At 47.8% G+C, this 19,659-nt stretch overlaps 1 protein-coding gene across 2 annotated transcripts in view; it reads left to right on the top strand.

Moving 5' to 3' along the window:
- COL28A1 (collagen type XXVIII alpha 1 chain) overlaps positions 1 to 19,659 on the top strand; it is a 378,659-nt gene that overhangs the window by 249,895 nt on the left and 109,105 nt on the right. For both annotated transcript variants that reach the window (XM_030200920.1, XM_030200909.1), the window contains 2 exons: positions 1,642 to 1,710; positions 11,953 to 12,021. In XM_030200920.1, coding sequence (XP_030056780.1) covers positions 1,642 to 1,710; positions 11,953 to 12,021 — 138 coding nt within the window. The remainder of the gene's footprint in view (positions 1 to 1,641; positions 1,711 to 11,952; positions 12,022 to 19,659) is intronic.

Here is a 19,659-nt window from a genome sequence, read left to right as displayed (position 1 = left end):
AATATGACTTACCAGCCTCTATGACAGCCTCAGATGTTAAAGTCAGGTCTATCAGAACAGCATGCAGGTCCCTGGAGTAGTGTAGTGGTCGGTGCAGTGCACTATAGAGTGGGGGACTAATGTCCCAATCCCTTTCCCCATTGTTAGGCAGTTAATAAAATTATAGGTTTTATGTTACACCTGCTGAACACTGCCTTGGATGAATCTCTTCATAAAGATGGTTAATAAATCCCAATAAATAAATACTTTGGATGAGAATAAAGCCCCAATGGTTTATTTTATAGGAATGGGTCCCCAAGAGGACATGAGCTACTAAAGACCCAGATTGCTTGTTCTCACAGCCTGAGGTTTCCAGCCTGGAGGGAGAGGGGCTCCAGCATGCAGAGCAGAGGTTCAGCATGAGAAGTTATCTATCCTGCATTTAACACTACTCATGCTGAGCTATGGGGAGTTTGGGGGGATTTCAGTGCAATAGTGCACTCATGCCAAAGAGTTAAACCACAGACCAAGCATGACCTGTGAACCATATAGTAGGCAGGTATAGGTGGGCAGACTAAATCGACATTTCCCCTGGATTCTATAAAGGTCGCCCGAAGTTGAGTGCTAGAATTTGCACATGGATCCTAGATCTGCATGCAACTTAATTAGGACATGGGCACCAATTGGCCACATAATTGGTGCTAATTGATGCCTGGTTGAAGTTGCATGTGAATCTATTCTATAACTTGGCACCTAACTTTTCCCAAGCACAACCCAAAAGGGGATGTGACCATGGAAGGGGCATAGGCGGTCACGGGCGTTCCCAAAAGTTAGGCGCCTAGTTATAGAAAAGTGTTGATCTGCGCCTAACTTTGGGCTCCAGACTTACACCCATTTCTATCAGGCATAAGTCTAGTTCCCAGAATTAGGCATGACCTGCTTGCTATGCCAGTATTTTATAAAGGTCAGGCACCCTTTATAGAATAGGGGCTCAGTGCTGATCTTTCAGGCGCCTAACGCTCGGCACTATATATAGAATCCCCCATCCTTTGGGGATAATTCTATAAAAGAGACACATTTACATCTTATTATGCATGTAAATAATTAGAATATTGGCATATATACACGTGTGCACATATGCATGTAAATGCCAAAAGCCTGTCTAAGTGCTACTCTGTAAATATGCACCATCTTACATAGCGCATAAGATCTGGGCAGAGCATGGACAGGACCTGCACTTATTCATGTAACTTATCTCCAGCATTTGGGTGTACACAACTGCCATTTTAAAATTTGTGCTTAGCATGCATCATTCCAGTGCCTAACTGTAGGTGACCTATAAAGAATTATCCCCTCGATCTCCACTGTGTCATCTTGGCAAAGTGTGCTGAGGTTCTATCATGCTCTATTTGCATTTTGTGTAACATCCATTGGCAAATATCTCATTAAAGTAAAAATCAGAGAGTAAGGATATTCAGTTGATGCTGATGTGTGATGTTCTTTATTCTCACCAGGTAAGTCTTTCAAAATGGTGAATTGAAATTAATTTCAGTCTTTATTGGAATAAAGCAATTCTACATTTTAGTGGATTTTAAATGCCTCATTTGACTGACTTTTTTGTCTTTAATACTTAAGACATTCGTACACATTTGTATCTTTCAGGGAGAGATGGGAATCAGAGGTCCTCCAGGAGCCCCAGGGCCACGGGGAATAGGAGTACCTGGTTCAAAGGTATGTCTGTTAGTTATTGGTCCTCACTATCTTTCTACCCTCATCTCCCCTTACGTTCCCGCCCGTAACCTCCGTTCACAGGATAAATCCCTCCTCTCAGTACCCTTCTCCACCACCGCCAACTCCAGGCTCCGCTCATTCTGCCTCGCCTCACCCTATGCTTGGATCAACCTTCCTGAGCCCTTACGCCAAGCCCCCTCCCTGCCCATCTTCAAGTCTTTGCTTAAAGCCCACCTCTTCAATGCTGCGTTCGGCACCTAACCCTTACCGTTCAGTGAATCCAGACTGCCCCAATTTGACTGCCCCTATCGGACCGACCGTTCACTTGTCTATTAGATTGTAAGCTCTTTGAGCAGGGACTGTCTCTCTTTGTTAAATTGTACAGCGCTGCGTAACCCTAGTAGCGCTCTAGAAATGTTAAGTAGTAGTAGTAGTAGTATTGGTCTATGTATTATGCGTGTACTTTTGTGATCCGCCAAAGACCTTGGAATTGAGCGGAAAATACGTTTTTAACTAACTAAATAAATAAATTAAATAAACATTTGTTGAGGGTATGTGAATTCTGTAACAGTCTGGAGGTAAAGATCCAGTGTTTCTGATAAACTTGTTGAAGACTTCAATGATTGTAGCTGCATGGAATGAGTTTGCTGTCTCTAGAAGCTCCGTCTGCAGGATGCTCACAATGGCATTGTAACTCAAGAACCCAGAAAAATAGAATTTGTGTGTAAACACCATTTTAAAAATGATTTTATTGAATGTTGACATGGTGTACTTTATGTGTAAGCCCTGACTCAGGACATGTTGGGGAGGTGCACTGTTGTGGTTGTTCTCTCTTAAGTATCCACACTACCAGATTAACTGTAGTGTGGCTGTACTTAACACCACCTCTTGAGATGGCGTTAAGTGCAATCACGCTGTTGGCAGTCATGACAGATAGTGTGCGATACTAGTCTATGCACTAGCTGTCACCACCAGTCATTGCCCTGTTTTGCCCCGACATACCTTGCACTACCCCTATCCAAGTTAAACAGCTAGCGCAAGGTTTATACCCTGCTTGCTGTTTTAATGTTCATTAACCATTAGCATAGATCCGTGCTAATGTCTAACTCACTAAAACCCTCACTAACTCCTTAGTTTAATAAAAAGGCCCCTATGTGTCATTATAAAGCCTCAGAAAACCCGCAACAATCGCACACCCTCATAACATTTACATCTGCTTAGGAGTTGGTATAAATGTGTGCATGTACTTCATGATTCTGCCTGTACTCTACCAAACTTCTCCCTCGAATATGCCTACCCTTGGGTCATGTAAAAGTAGGTTTGAACATTCACTATGCCTACTTTATACATGCATAATGCCTGAGATAATTTTATAAAAGCCCAGTACAGCGGGTTTAAACAGGGTTTATAAAATTATCCCCTTTATGCATTTTTTCATGGTACATTCATAGCTGCAAGCATAAAATAAATCAAATTTTGGTCTATGTAATCCCTTGAATTTTCCATCCTTGAGTCCCGATATTCCCATTTTAATTTTTAGATTTTAACTTTGGTTCTGTGAATGGGCAATTCCTATTCCTTAGTGAATTTCCCTTCCATCTTGGGATCCTTTGGATTCTTATTGCACTTCATTTCTCCTCCTTTCTCCTCAGCAGTATTAAGTTGGTACCTCCTTCACTCTTCTCCTCTAGGTCAACACCTAAACTGTAGGTTTTGTTCCTTATCTCCTCTGAAATGGTCATCCAAATCTTCTTGTCTCCTATAACTTGTAAGGCTACAGAGGCTCTCAGATTGAGAGATGCCTAGATGAATCTTTCTTTGGACAGGAAGGGTGGACAATCTTTCTTCCAGAGCCAAACTTCTAGAAGAGAAACTTCTTCTCTAGTTACTGTAGTGATTCTTCACTCACACTTTAATGGCCTTTTTACCTTAAATATCTGTTTCGTAAAAATAACTCATGAAAAGTTACAGGAGGAAAGTGGCCCTGCTCTAACCAAAATTAATTTAGAGGTCTTGTGGGGAAATAGGGAAGGGATCTTGCTTCTACCGAATCCAACTAAACTGTCCACATGGTCACCACAGGTTTCTTGCTAATATAGAAACATAGAAACATGACGGCAGATAAGGGCCAAGTGGCCCATCCAGTCTGCCCATCCTCAGTAATCAGTAATTCTTCCTTCAAGAAGCAATTTATTTTTGTTACATTTGTACCCCGTGCTTTCCCACTCATGGCAGGCTCTATGCGGCAGGCAATGGAGGGTTAAGTGACTTGCCCAGAGTCACAAGGAGCTGCCTATTATAATGGCTTCAAGAATCAACTATTATAATGACCTTCCAAGATGGTACATTCCGCTATTGTCCTCTGGTTGCTATGACCCTACAGCAGGGACACACTGCTCTAGTAGGCATCCCACCACCACTCACTGCTAGCAGAGATGGCCTAGTGTCTGAAGCCACTTCTAGTAAGAGAAATGTATTGCCCCCCTTAAATAAATAGAATGCTTCTCTTTCAGTAGGCTCAAGCTAAGCATGAGGCATAATTGTATGTCACTGACAGGATCACTGATAATTAGAATAGCCTTTTCTATGTTGATTGGCTACATGTAGAGTGAGACCTAAAGTCTTGAAAAATTAACAATAATCAAATTCTAGTTGTGTAGTTATATTTCAGTTTCCTTCCGTAGCACACAATTATGTGAATTGAAGGTAGTTCTACCTTGAGAGCTCATGGAGCTCTCTCCCAGTTCTGCTGCCACTTCTATTTATGCCCCGTGCCCATGGACAATGTATATCTCTGGTCATTATAGAACTATTTATTTATGTCTCCGAGGACAAGCAGGCTGCTTGTTCTCACTGATGGGTGACGTCCTCGGCAGCCCCTCCAATCGGAATCTTCCTAGCAAAGTCCTTTGCTAGCTCTCGCGCGCCCGCGCGCACCGCGCATGCGCGGCCGTCTTCCCGCCCGAAACCGGCTCGAGCCGGCCAGTCTTCTTTCGTCCGCACTCGGTACGGCTGTGTTTTTTGCCGTGTTGAGCCCCGGAGAGTCGACCTCACGCGTCCGTGATTTAATCGACGTGTTTTTTTCTGCGGAAAGTTTCTTTTCGTTCGGAAAGTGCTCCGGAAACCCCCTTGGGTTTCGTTTGCCCCTTCCCGTATTTCCAGTTTTTGCCCCGGTAAGTTTTCTTTCGTTGTCGGGGTAGGCCTCTTTCGGCCTCGGTCGAGATTTTTTCTCCCTTAAAGTTTTGGTGCTCCAAATTCGTCATTTCGGATTTTGACTTCGCCGGCGTGATTTTTTCCGCCCATGACATCGAAGCCTTCCAGCGGCTTCAAGAAGTGCACCCAGTGCACCCGGGTAATCTCGCTCACTGATAGGCACTCTTCGTGTCTTCAGTGTCTGGGGGCCGAGCACCGTCCCCAGAACTGTAGTCTGTGTTCCCTCTTACAAAGGCGGACTCAAGTAGCGAGATTGGCCCAGTGGAACGTTTTGTTCTCGGGCTCTTCGTCGGCATCGGCACCGGGGTCATCGTGTGCATCGACGTCATCAGCGTCCAGACCTTCTTCCTTGGCTGCCAGTGCATCGAGTGCATCGAGGCATCGGCCCTCTGCATCGGCGCCGAGACATCGGATAGCTGCATCGACGTCGGTGGTACCGGGACCTCGTCTCCTGATGTCGTCGGACGGTGGTGCATCGAGTGGAGTGCAGGTGAGGGCTGTCCATTCCCCTGCTGGTGGCGGTGAGCCCTCGGGTGGGTCTCCTCCTACCCTGAGGGCTCCTGCGGTACAGCCCCCCCGAGACCGACCTCCTTCGGCCTCGGCCCCGAGGAAGCGACGGCTGGATTCTACGTCCTCCTCGTCGGTGCCGGGGAGCTCCGGTGACATGCTTCGGAAGAAGTCGAAGAAGCATCGACACCGGTCCCCTCCCCGCGTCGGCACCGAGAGCTCTGGGTCGCCGAGGGAGTCGGCACCCAGCAGGCATCGGCACCGAGAGGACCGCTCACCCTCTGTTCAGGAGGTGTCGATGCGCTCCACTCTGGACAGCCCGGAACAGCCTCCACGCCCGGAACAGGTTCTGACGTCGACGCCTGCATCGACCTCCATGCCTTTCTCTGCAGCCGCTCTGAACGAGAGCCTCCGGGCTGGCCCATCGCCCGGGGTGAGGTCCCCGACGTCGGTACCGCGTGCGGTGCCGACTGCGGCCACCTCCCAGGAGGGCTCCCCGACTACGTCGGCGGAGGGAGCTTCGCCGATGCGGGCGAGGGAGTCTACCTCTCGACGCCCCCGTCGTGGACGTGGCTCCACGGAGTCGAGCCGGGCACGGTTGCAGACGCAGGTCCGTGAACTTGTGTCTGACACCGAGGGTGAGGCCTCGTGGGAGGAAGAAGAAGACCCCAGATATTTCTCTGACGAGGAGTCTGAGGGTCTACCTTCTGATCCCACTCCCTCTCCTGAAAGACAGCTTTCTCCTCCCGAGAGTCTGTCTTTTGCTTCCTTTGTCCGGGAGATGTCTACGGCCATCCCCTTCCCGGTGGTTGTGGAGGACGAGCCCAGGGCTGAAATGTTTGAGCTCCTGGACTATCCTTCTCCACCTAAGGAAGCGTCCACTGTTCCCCTGCACCATGTCCTCAAAAAGACATTGCTGGCGAACTGGACCAAGCCTTTAACTAATCCCCACATCCCCAAGAAGATCGAGTCCCAGTACCGGATCCATGGGGACCCAGAGATGATGCGCACCCAGTTGCCTCACGACTCTGGAGTTGTGGATCTGGCCCTAAAGAAGGCTAAGAGTTCTAGGGAGCATGCTTCGGCGCCCCCGGGCAAAGACTCTAGAACCTTAGACTCCTTTGGGAGGAAGGCCTACCATTCCTCTATGCTCGTGGCCAAAATTCAGTCTTACCAGCTCTACACGAGCATACACATGCGGAATAATGTGCGACAGTTGGCGGGCTTGGTTGATGCTCTTCCCCCTGAGCAAGCCAAGCCTTTTCAGGAGGTGGTCAGGCAGCTGAAGGCGTGCAGAAAATTCCTGGCCAGAGGAGTTTATGACACTTTTGATGTTGCGTCCAGGGCCGCTGCTCAAGGTGTGGTGATGCGCAGGCTCTCATGGCTGCGTGCCGCCGACCTGGAGAATAGAATCCAGCAGCGGATTGCGGACTCGCCTTGCCGTGCGGACAACATTTTTGGAGAGAAAGTCGAGCAGGTGGTAGAGTCTCTCCACCAGCGGGACACCGCATTCGACAAATTCTCCCGCCGGCAGCCTTCAGCTTCTACCTCTACAGGTAGACGATTTTTCGGGGGAAGGAAGACTGTTCCCTATACTTCTGGTAAGCGTAGGTACAATCCTTCTTCCCGACAGCCTGCGGCCCAGGCTAAGCCCCAGCGCGCTCGCTCTCATCAGCAGCGTGCGCCTCAGCAAGGCCCCGCGGCTCCCCAGCAAAAGCAAGGGGCGAGCTTTTGACTGGCTCCAGCAGAGCATAGCCGACATCCAAGTGTCAGTGTCGGGCGACCTGCCAGTCGGAGGGAGGTTGAAAGCTTTTCACCAAAGGTGGCCTCTCATAACCTCCGATCAGTGGGTTCTGCAAATAGTCCGGCAAGGATACACCCTCAATTTGGCCTCCAAACCTCCAAATTGCCCACCGGGAGCTCAGTCTTACAGCTTCCAGCACAAGCAGGTACTTGCAGAGGAACTCTCCGCCCTTCTCAGCGCCAATGCGGTCGAGCCCGTGCCATCCGGGCAAGAAGGGCTGGGATTCTATTCCAGGTACTTCCTTGTGGAAAAGAAAACAGGGGGGATGCGTCCCATCCTAGACCTAAGGGCCCTGAACAAATATCTCGTAAAAGAAAAGTTCAGGATGCTTTCCCTGGGCACCCTTCTCCCCATGATTCAGCAAAACGATTGGCTATGCTCTCTGGACTTGAAGGATGCCTACACACACATCCCGATACTGCCAGCTCACAGGCAGTATCTGCGATTTCAGTTGGGCACACGCCACTTCCAGTACTGTGTGCTACCCTTTGGGCTCGCCTCTGCGCCCAGGGTGTTCACAAAGTGCCTAGCTGTGGTAGCAGCGGCACTTCGCAGGCTGGGGGTGCATGTGTTCCCATATCTCGACGATTGGCTGGTGAAGAACACATCCGAGGCAGGAGCCCTGCAGTCCATGCAGATGACTATTCGCCTCCTGGAGCTACTGGGGTTTGTGATAAATTATCCAAAGTCCCATCTTCTCCCAGTGCAGAAGCTCGAATTCATAGGAGCTCTGCTGGACTCTCGGACGGCTCGCGCCTATCTCCCAGAGGCGAGGGCCAACAACTTGTTGTCCCTCGTCTCGCGGGTGCGAGCGTCCCAGCAGATCACAGCTCGGCAGATGTTGAGATTGCTGGGCCACATGGCCTCCACAGTCCACGTGACTCCCATGGCCCGTCTTCACATGAGATCTGCTCAATGGACCCTAGCCTCCCAGTGGTTTCAGGCTGCTGGGGGTCTAGAAGACGTGATCCACCTGTCCACGAGTTTTCTCGAATCCCTGTATTGGTGGACAATCTGGTCCAATTTGACTCTGGGACGTCCCTTCCTAATTCCTCAGCCACAAAAAGTGCTGACAACGGATGCGTCTCTCCTGGGATGGGGAGCTCATGTCGATGGGCTTCACACCCAAGGAAGCTGGTCCCTCCAGGAACGCGGTCTACAGATCAATCTCCTGGAGTTGCGAGCGATCTGGAACGCTCTGAAGGCTTTCAGAGATCGGCTGTCCCACCAAATTATCCAAATTCAGACAGACAACCAGGTTGCCATGTACTATGTCAACAAGCAGGGGGGCACCGGATCTCGCCCCCTGTGTCAGGAAGCCGTCAGCATGTGGCTTTGGGCTCGCCGTCAAGGCATGGTGCTCCAAGCCACATATCTGGCAGGCGTAAACAACAGTCTGGCCGACAGGTTGAGCAGGATTATGCAACCTCACGAGTGGTCGCTCAACTCCCGAGTGGTGCGCCAGATCTTCCAAGCGTGGGGCACCCCCTTGGTGGATCTCTTCGCATCTCGAGTGAACCACAAAGTCCCTCAGTTCTGTTCCAGGCTTCAGGCCAACGGCAGACTGGCATCGGATGCCTTCCTCCTGGATTGGGGGGAAGGCCTACTGTATGCTTATCCTCCCATTCCTCTGGTGGGGAAGACTTTGTTGAAACTCAAACAAGACCGAGGCACCATGATTCTGATTGCTCCTTTTTGGCCGCGTCAGATCTGGTTCACTCTTCTTCTGGAGTTATCCTCCGAAGAACCGTGGAGATTGGAGTGTTTTCCGACCCTCATCACGCAGAACGAAGGGGCTCTTCTGCATCCCAGCCTCCGGTCCCTGGCTCTCACGGCCTGGATGTTGAGAGCGTAGACTTTGCCTCTTTGGGTCTGTCAGAGGGTGTCTCCCGCGTCTTGCTTGCTTCCAGGAAAGATTCCACCAAGAGGAGTTACTTCTTTCTGTGGAGGAGGTTTGCCGTCTGGTGTGACAGCAAGGCCCTAGCTCCTCGCTCTTGTCCTACACAGACCCTGCTTGAATACCTTCTGCACTTGTCTGAGTCTGGTCTCAAGACCAACTCTGTAAGAGTTCACCTTAGCGCAATCAGTGCATACCATTACCATGTGGAAGGTAAGCCGATCTCGGGACAGCCTTTAGTTGTTCGCTTCATGAGAGGTTTGCTTTTGTCAAAGCCCCCTGTCAAGCCTCCTACAGTGTCATGGGATCTCAATGTCGTTCTCACCCAGCTGATGAAACCTCCTTTTGAGCCACTGAATTCCTGCCATCTGAGGTACTTGACCTGGAAGGTCATTTTCTTGGTGGCAGTTACTTCAGCTCGTAGAGTCAGTGAGCTTCAGGCCCTGGTAGCCCAGGCCCCTTACACCAAATTTCATCATAACAGAGTAGTCCTCCGCACTCACCCTAAGTTCTTGCCAAAGGTCGTGTCGGAGTTCCATCTGAACCAGTCAATTGTCTTGCCAACATTCTTTCCCCGTCCTCATTCCTGCCCTGCTGAACGTCAGCTGCACACATTGGACTGCAAGAGAGCATTGGCCTTCTATCTGGAGCGGACACAGCCCCACAGACAGTCCGCCCAATTGTTTGTTTCTTTTGATCCCAATAGGAGGGGAGTGGCTGTAGGGAAACGCACCATATCCAATTGGCTAGCAGATTGCATTTCCTTCACTTACGCCCAGGCGGGGCTGGCTCTTGAGGGTCATGTCACGGCTCATAATGTTAGAGCCATGGCTGCGTCGGTAGCCCACTTGAAGTCAGCCTCCATTGAAGAAATTTGCAAAGCTGCGACGTGGTCATCTGTCCACACATTCACATCTCATTACTGCCTGCAGCAGGATACCCGACGCGACAGTCGGTTCGGGCAGTCAGTTCTTCAGAACCTGTTTGGGCTTTAGGATCCAACTCCACCCCCCGAGGGCCCTGTTTGTTCTGTTCCAGGCTGCACTCTCAGTTAGTTGGTAAATTTTTTAGGTCAATCTCAGTTATGTCCTCGCCGTTGCGAGGTCCAATTGACCATGGTTGTTTTTTTGAGTGAGCCTGGGGGCTAGGGATACCCCATCAGTGAGAACAAGCAGCCTGCTTGTCCTCGGAGAAAGCGAATGCTACATACCTGTAGAAGGTATTCTCCGAGGACAGCAGGCTGATTGTTCTCACAAACCCGCCCGCCTCCCCTTTGGAGTTGTGTCTTCCCTTGAACTGTATTGTCTTGCTACATACTGGACTGGCCGGCTCGAGCCGGTTTCGGGCGGGAAGACGGCCGCGCATGCGCGGTGCGCGCGGGCGCGCGAGAGCTAGCAAAGGACTTTGCTAGGAAGATTCCGATTGGAGGGGCTGCCGAGGACGTCACCCATCAGTGAGAACAATCAGCCTGCTGTCCTCGGAGAATACCTTCTACAGGTATGTAGCATTCGCTTTATGTGCTGCACTTGTATCCCACATTTTCCCACCTGTTTGCAGGCTCAATGTGGCCTAGACAATGGACATAGGAAACATAATCAGCATCATATAGATGATGACTGTCATTATGAAAACTAAATTTAGCAGGATGCAAAGTTCCTGTGCTCCAGGCAATGCTGTATTTTTAATAAAATCTCTGCCATTCAGGTTAATGACTCTGGATTGAAATAACAGAGCCCTTCTGTGTGTGAAAAAACATGACAGTGTCAGGTGAATGATTTCTCTGCTATACATCAGTAGAAGTATTAACCAATTATTGGCAATGTAACAAAGATTTAACTTCCATTGCTTCTTTAAAAAAATAAAAGAAGAAGAAGAAGAATCAAGGACGAAAACATCCCCCTGCCTATGAGATTTCCCAGACCACAGTTGTCTGACTTGGGTAAACTATCCCTTCTCTTGGTTTGACAAAATCTGGGTTGAGCTTGAATTTGATTTCTACTTTTTGCCCCAAGTTTGTGGAATTCAGATGGAATTAGAGGGGCTGCATGAAAAGGATGCTTTGTGGTACAGATATACACTGGACATCTGGCTGCTACTAGATGCCATGCATTAAGTGGCAGAGTTTCTTAGAAGGTGAGAATCGTTCAGCTTACACTACTACTTTAGTTGGCAGATCTAAGCCAGATGGCAGTGACAATCAAAAACATCTCATAGCAGAAGAGAAAACCACATTGAGCTGGGAACGTCTGAACAACCTATTGTAAATTCTTATTTCTGCATGGGTCAGCTTACATCTCATGCTTAAAACCAGGCCTATCCAAGCTTAGTACTAGTTAGAGATGTATACAAAAATTGGTACTTAGGATTATGATCCTAAACTCTGGCCATGATCTCTAGGGCATAGTTGATCATGATCATAGATTGAGATAATAGGAACCTAAAGAATCAAAGAAAAATGGTTTGTCTGAAATTATATTTTGAGTTCCTCATAGTTTTTTCCAGCCTATCAGTTGTTGAAATGTTATGTCATGCTCTGACTGTGGCCTGTGGCACAGCCACAGTACTCTGTACAAACACTGGCAGTATTTTAGACTAGCATTCTTGGTGTGTCTCTTTTTCCTCCTACTTCTGCTTTCTTCTACTGAATGATATTGTACCCTCTCTGCTAATACCTTCCCTCATGCTCTCACCTCTTCCACTGCTTCTGCTCTTTCTATATTAAATTTGGTATTTAAACCACCCAGATGGGTTCCTTGAATGGAAAAGTAAACTTTAAATTTGAACTTCAAACTTCTCATGATTTTTTTTTTTTTTTTTGCAGGGTACGATTGGACAGAGGGGCTTGCCTGGTCCAACTGGTCCTCCTGGGTATGGTTCTCAAGGGATAAAGGTAAACAACTTTATAAATGTCTTCAAGGATTGCCTTATCTGCAGCAAAACAATTAACCAACCGCTGCCTTGATTTTCTTTCCTCTCATGCCTTCCTCAATCCGTTTCAATCCAGCTTTCGCCCCCTACACTCGACAGAAACGGCATCATCTAAAGTCTGCAATGACCTGTTCCTTGCCAAATCCAAAGGTCACTACTCCATCCTCATCCTCCTCGACCTAACCGCCGCTTTTGACACTGTCAATCACAATTTACTTCTTGACACACTGTCCTCATTTGGGTTCGAGGGCTCTGTCCTCTCCTGGTTCTCCTCTTATCTCTCCCACCACCATCCCGCTCTCTGTTGCAGTTCCTCAGGGATCTGTCCTTCAATCTACATCTCTTCCCTGGGCTCTCTGATCTCATCTCATGGTTTCCAATATCATCTTTATGCTGACGACACCCAGCTTTACCTTTCCACACCAGACATCACTGCCGAAACCCAGGCCAAAGTATCGGCTTGCTTATCTGACATTGCTGCCTGGATGTCTAACCGCCACCTGAAACTGAACATGGCCAAGACCGAGCTTATTGTCTTCCCACCCAAACCCACTTCCGCTCTCCCTCCACTCTCTATCTCAGTTGATAACACCCTCATCATCCCCGTCTCATCTGCCCGCAACCTCTGAGTCATCTTCGACTCTTCCCTCTCCTTCTCTGCACAAATCCAGCAGATAGCCAAGACCTGTCGCTTCTTCCTCTATAACATTAGCAAAATTCGCCCTTTCCTCGCTGAGCACACCACCCGAACTCTCATCCACTCTCTCATTACCTCTCGCCTTGACTACTGCAACCTACTCCTCACTGGCCTCCCACTTAGCCATTTATCCCCCCTTCAGTCCGTTCAGAACTCTGCTGCACGTCTTATCTTCCGCCTGAACCGATACACTCATATCATCCCTCTCCTCAAGTCACTTCACTGGCTTCTGATCAGGTACCGCATACAGTTCAAGCTTCTCCTACTAACCTACAAATGCACTCGGTCTGCAGCCCCTCCTTACCTCTCTACCCTCATCTCCCCTTACGTTCCTCCCCGTAACCTCCGCTCTCAAGACAAATCCCTCCTCTCAGTACCCTTCTCCACCACCGCCAACTCCAGGCTCCGCCCTTTCTGCCTCGCCTCACCCCATGCTTGGAATAAACTCCCTGAGCCCATACGCCAAGCCCCCTCCCTGCCCATCTTCAAATCCTTGCTCAAAGCCCACCTCTTCAATGTCGCCTTCGGCACCTAACCACTTTACCTCTATTCAGGAAATCTTGACTGCCCCAACTTGATATTTCATCCTTTAGATTGTAAGCTCCTTCGAGCAGGGACTGTCCTTCTTTGTTAAACTGTACAGTGCTGCGTAACCCTTGTAGCGCTCTAGAAATGTTAAGTAGTAGTAGTAGTAGTATTTTTAGTTAACAATACACAGTATTACATGGACGACTAAAAAACTTATTCACACGTTAACAGCACCAGATGGCACACAGAAACACAAACCTACTGAAATCCTGCAACTTTTTACAGACTATTTCACGAAGCTATATGGGGCAGACCCAGAAGCAGTAGGACCAGAGCCCGGGGACTATTTAGAGGACTCTGGAATGCCACGCCTTCCCCAAGAAATTAGGAAACAGCTTAACACCCCCATAAGAGCTCAGGAAGTGCAGAAGGTGATTAAGTCCCTTGCAGGAGGCACAAGCCCGGGGATAGATGGGTTTTCCACAGAATACTATAAACTCATGGGACACTGGTAGGCATATTTTCAAAGCACTTAGCCTTCCAAAGTTCCATAGGTTTCTATGGAACTTTGGAAGGCTAAGTGCTTTGAAAATATGCCTGAGGGTGAGTGGGCCTCTTACACTATATTTTGAGGATGTAGTGGAGCGTGGAGCTTGGCCTTCTAGAGTGAACGAGGCCCTAATAACCCTGATACCCAAGCTGGGTAAACCCCCAGAAACTTTAGAAGCATATAGACCAATCTCCTTACTGAACCTTGATCTCAAAATACTGGCCAGACTACTAGCAGATAGGCTAGCAAAACACTTACCGTCACTGATAGGGGATCATCAAGTCGGTTTTGTGAAAGGGAGACATCCTGGGCTCAATGTCCGGCGAGCCTTGTTAGCGCTAGCGCAAAGTCAAGAGCGAAATGATCCGCTCCTACTAGTGAGTCTCGACGCGGAGAAAGCGTTTGACAAAGTCAGCTGAGCATATCTTTTTGAGGTTTTTAAATATGTGGGACTGGAGGACTGGTACCTCAGAGCGATTTTAACATTATATGCAGCACCCACAGCACGTGTCATAGTAAATAACATGACCTTTGCAGCTTTCCCAATACAAAGAGGAACGCAGCAGGGCTGTCCTCTTTCGCCCCTTCTCTTTCTATTATATTTAGAGCCCCTGCTACGCTCGGTCAGTAAGAACAAGGAGATTGCAGGAGTAACAATGCCACAGACTGAAATTAAGGTGTTAGCGTTTGCAGATGATATATTGCTTACACTTACTAAGCCACGAGGCTCCCTAATGGGATTGTTGGAAACAGTTGAGGAATTTGGATATTACTCAGGATTCCAATTAAATAAACAAAAATCTGTAGCTCTGCCAACCAACGAAACAATAAAGACACAGTGGGAGGGACCCTTCCCGCTGCAATGGAGCACAAAAGCGATTAAATATTTGGGAATCCACATTCCAACCCAATTGAACCAGGTACACGCCCTCAATTTGCGACCGTTGTGGGACACCACAAAGACAGCTCTACTGATGTGGCAAAAATTGCCCCTCTCACTGTGGGGGCGGGTAGCGCTATACAACATGATCCTTGTACCTAAGTGGACCTACGTGGTACAGGTGCTCTCGTTGTTTCTAACCCATAAAGAAGAGGTAGATCTCCATAGGATGCTCAAGCGATTTTTGTGGGACGGACGTAGGGCCCGAGTGTCATTCAAACAAACATATTTACCAAAGGACAAGGGAGGACTGGGTGTACTGAGTGTGAAATGGATGTCGGTAGCGGGTTGCATGCGACACATAGCGGACTGGTTCAAGGGAACATCACACTTTTCCTTCCAGAAATTGAATGTACGTTGTTGGGAAACACACATTTCAGTTATTGGTTACATGTGGGGCTGGGAAAGGGGACACACCTAAAAAATATATTGACACTCTTTAGGCCCATGAAAAAAGCGTGGAAATGGATTTGCAAATTATTTCAGTTAAATCCGAAGGTGACCCCATTCTTACCTCTGGGAGGAAATAAAGAGTTTCCAGTAGGCAGCTCCTCAGCTACCTTTGCCACCTGGAGAACAGAGGGCATATTCTTTCTGTTCCAGGTCATGAAGGAGGATGGCACGTTAAGGACAAAGGAGGAGTTGTATAGCCGCCAGGGACTAACATGTCAAGATTTCCTTGCATACACTCAGCTAAAGCATTACATAAGTTCACTCCCACCACTGTCACTTGCTTCCAAAGTGTGTAGTCAGTTGACAGAAATATATGATCTAGAAGCACAGAGGGTGGTCCCCAGGGGTGTGCTGGTAAATTTTTAACAACAGGCTCTTTCTCTGGACGTAGCCAGCTCATCAGTTGGAAGGGCCAGGGGTGGCCGGGGGGGTGGGGGGGGGAGAGCTACACTTGCCTCTCTCTCCTCCCTCCCTTCGTGCGGGCATGCTAGGCATACCTTTGCTGGCAGTCAATAAATGGACTGCCACCACTCCCAACGTCTTGCTCTGAGCAGTATGCTGGAACTTCTCTCACATGCTCGAGAAGTCCCAGCCTGCTGCCCAGAGCTGGAAACAAGGAGCGGGGAGCAGCAGTAGTCTATTTACATGGCGGGCAGGGCTCAGCATCCCCACCAGCAAAGTAAAAGATAATTCAGCAGGGGGCCCAAGCCCACATTTTGGGAGCCAGTTGTTAAAGTAGCCATGGAGGGCCCAACTTTAACAACCGGCTCCCAAAATTCTTAAAAACGTAACAACCAGCTCTTGCGAGCCTGTGAGAGCCTGCTCCAGCACACCACTGGTGGTCCCTCTTAAATATTACCATGCGCAGATTAAAGAGGCACAGGCACCAGTACCATATGCTAAATTGGCACAGGAATGGTCACTAGAGCTGGGGCTCCGGGTGAGGGAAATAAATATACAGTCTTGCCTCCAGACATGCTATAAAGAATTTGGGAACATAGATATTGAGAAACCCAGTATAAATTTATGATGAGACTGTACGTCTCACCCCATAGAGCCTATAAAGCAACTTTGCGGCAAGAGTGATGATTGCCCGGGATGCACGGGGCAGAAAGCACACCTAGGCCACATGTTTTGGCATTGCCCACCGGTATTAGCCTTTTGGTCCTTATTATGTGCACAAGTGTCAAAGATGTGGGGGGTTTTGTGGAATCGGCAACCTGGCTTGTTGTTTGAGATGTATGCAACCAGAGGCAGAAAGAAAACAGGCCTCAACGCCTTTTTACGGAGAGCGGTGATGATGGGGAAGAAATCTATACTTAAATTGTGGCTCAAAGAGGAAGGACCCTCGATTCAGTTGTGGCGGGCCTACATGCTCTCATTATGCGCTATGGAACGAAAAGATTTACCTGACCTAGCATCCCCGAGGGGAGACAAATTCTTCCAGTGTTGGCAACCGTTCCTAGATACTCTAACACCCTTAGCACGGAGTAGAGTACTTAATGGTTAGGCTTAAACATACTATCAGATTACTACCTGGGGAGGAAGGGCGGATGGGTGGGGGGGGGGGAAGGGCAGGGGGAGGAGGGGAGGGAGAGGGATTAGCTTAAGGGAAGGGGGGAGAAACAACAAAATGTGTGACGATGTGAGATAAGAGCTATATGATGGTTATGAAAATGTTATGTCCATCGTGATAAGACTGGAATGGTTAATTGTTGTTGTCACTAATAAAAGTTTATTAAAAAAAACAAAAAACAATACACAGTATTGGCTTTTTCATGCCTTGTTTGACAGAGGATGCCATACAGCTTCATTACTTTCTTCATGTTAGTGTGCAGTTTATCACTCACAAAATTTTATTTGTCTCATATATCTGTGGCTCACTGGCTTATTTCCATGTTTCACTGGCTTTTATTCCATTGCGTCATTGACAGGACCCCTGATGAACACAGTCTATGTTGGGTGTTGTTGCCAAATACATCCCGCACATTGGATTTGAAGAGTGTATTGTGAACATAATTTTTGGACTTTGTGATAAATTGAGCCTTTTGGACAACCTGGAACTTTGTCTCGGTGCCTTCCACCTTTTTGTTTTTTGTTTATTTGCTGTGGAGGTGTTTGTTTCCTTCTTTTGTTTGCATCTCTCACTGCTGTCTCATGACAGATGTGTTAGTAAGATACTTCTTCTGTAGGGAATCCATGGAAAAGAGCTACCCCAGGGTTACGCAAAAATAATTAATTAAAGTTCAATTCAATATGTTTAAAAAACTACTGAGCACCCAATCTAGGTGTTCTGATTTTGCCTACCTAGGTTTAGAAAAGTTTTCAGCCAAACATAGGCATTTAGGTTTCTGGCTAAAAATTCACCTAAATCTAAGCAGCCAAAATCAGATTACCTAGATTTAGATCCACTATGCAGCATCCCTTGATGAGGGTGTATGCAAAAAGATAAGTTTGAATGGGCGGGCGTAAAGGCAGCAGCAAGCAGCCAGGCTCGACTCTGTCCTTCGCTTCCTGCCCTCTCTCAGCATCCCGCCTGCCCGAAAGGAAATTACATCAGAGGAAGGCGGGACGCAGAGAGGGCAGGAAGTGAAGGACAGAGTTGAGCGTGGCTGCTTGCTGCTGCTTTTACACCCGCCCTTTTGCCGCTGCAACTTCGGGAGTGGAGTAAACCAGCCTATTGTCCACTGTAAGTAAGGAAGCCATTTGGTTAATCTCGATTTCCACTCCCCCGCGCAGCCGTCGCCGTTCACTCAAAACACAGCAAGCAAACCTGTGAGCTGCTGCATCCACGTTGTCGTTCTTGGTAGATGCTGCGAAGGGGGAGAGGGGGGGGAGGGAGACGCTAGATAGAATGGGATGGAAAGAAACAGGATGGGCAGGGGAGAGAGGAGAATTGTTGGACAACAGGGATTGATGGAGGGGACAGGGGAGAGAGGAAATTTGCTGGAGAATGGAGAGTTGCTGGACCTTTACACTTTTATTTTTTTGCTAATATGTTTGCTGTTTACACATTGGTCTCTATATGTTGTCTTCATGCTACTTATTATAGACCTCATGTGCATGAAAGAATGAAACTGTATGCAGCCCTACTACTAAAATGGGGTCCTTGTTTCTTACAGAATAAAAAGCCAGGTTTTTTCCCTTCCTTCCTCCATATTAGCACATTCATTTGAATATATACATATGCAAATGAATATGCTAATATGCTCCGTCCCATCCTTTGCCCCCCCCCCCCCCCCCCAAATGAAACAGTCAAACTACGCCCATGGTTTGAAGGACTTTAAACAATTAAATAGACAGGAAGCAGGAATATAATACATTGTACACAGTGAAGAACTTTGCAGAATGGGCATGGTTGTTTATGAATCACTGGGCAAATATTGACCTTGCAAATCATGAAAAAAGGTGTAGCTTGCACACATCCACAAAACGTATTAACCTGAAGACATCCAGAAGATTAATGCTTATGAACTCTGATGCTTATGAACTCTGATGCACCATCTACTCCTAGGGGAATTCTGTGTAAAATGTTTGAAGCTTCTGCAAAAGTCTGCATTGTTTATTTGTAGTGGTTTTGCACAGAATTTCCCCATCCTGAGGCCTAAAATCCCTTCCTGTCTTTTCCCTCCTCAGGCTCCAGCCTCCACAGTTCCATCTCTCACTCCAACTGTAGTTCTCTCTCCAACTTCCAGCAAGACCCCTAATTCTGTCTGCCCCCAAGGTCTTCTCCTACATATGCAGTACTACAATACCCTAACCTCATCCCTCCCCCTCCCCTGGCACACACCTGATTTCTTATACTTCCTCTTCCTCTGCATACACCCCCACCTCTCATTCTTTCTCTTCCTCTCCACACATATCACTGTATCTCTCCCCCAACCTTCCCATGGCACACTCTCAAACTTGATATCCTCCCGCTAGTGGCACACTCTTTGATTTCTTTATCTCTTTATCTTTATTTAAAACTTGATATACTGGCTTTCATAATAATATCAAAGTGGTTTACATTTAAAACATAAAACAGGAAAAGAACTCGAAAGTACTGACATAACAGAAAAAAGGAAAGTGATTCTAAAAATTAATTGTTCTGTCTGTCTGCCTGTCTTATCTAGATTGTAAGCTCTTTGAGCAGGGACTGTCTTTTTTGTGTATGGTGTACAGCGCTGCGTATGCCTTGTAGGCTATAGAAATGATAAGTAGTAGTAGTAAAAAAAACCCAAAACAACAACAAAAAAACCATATTGCAGATACCATCAGCCATCCCAACAGCATCAACCCTCTTAAGAAAAGACCTGTTCAAAAAGATAAGTCTGAGCCTGACGTCGGTGCCGGGCAAAATGGTTGAGACTATTATAAAGAACAAAATTACAGAGCATATTCAAAAGCATGGATTAATGAGACAAAGCCAACATGGATTTATTGAAGGGAA

This window comes from Microcaecilia unicolor, chromosome 1, assembly GCF_901765095.1.
Source record: "Microcaecilia unicolor chromosome 1, aMicUni1.1, whole genome shotgun sequence".
Classification (NCBI taxonomy): Eukaryota; Metazoa; Chordata; class Amphibia; order Gymnophiona; family Siphonopidae; genus Microcaecilia; species Microcaecilia unicolor.
Note: the sequence above shows the minus strand (reverse complement) of the source record. Positions and strands in the feature narration are given on the sequence as shown.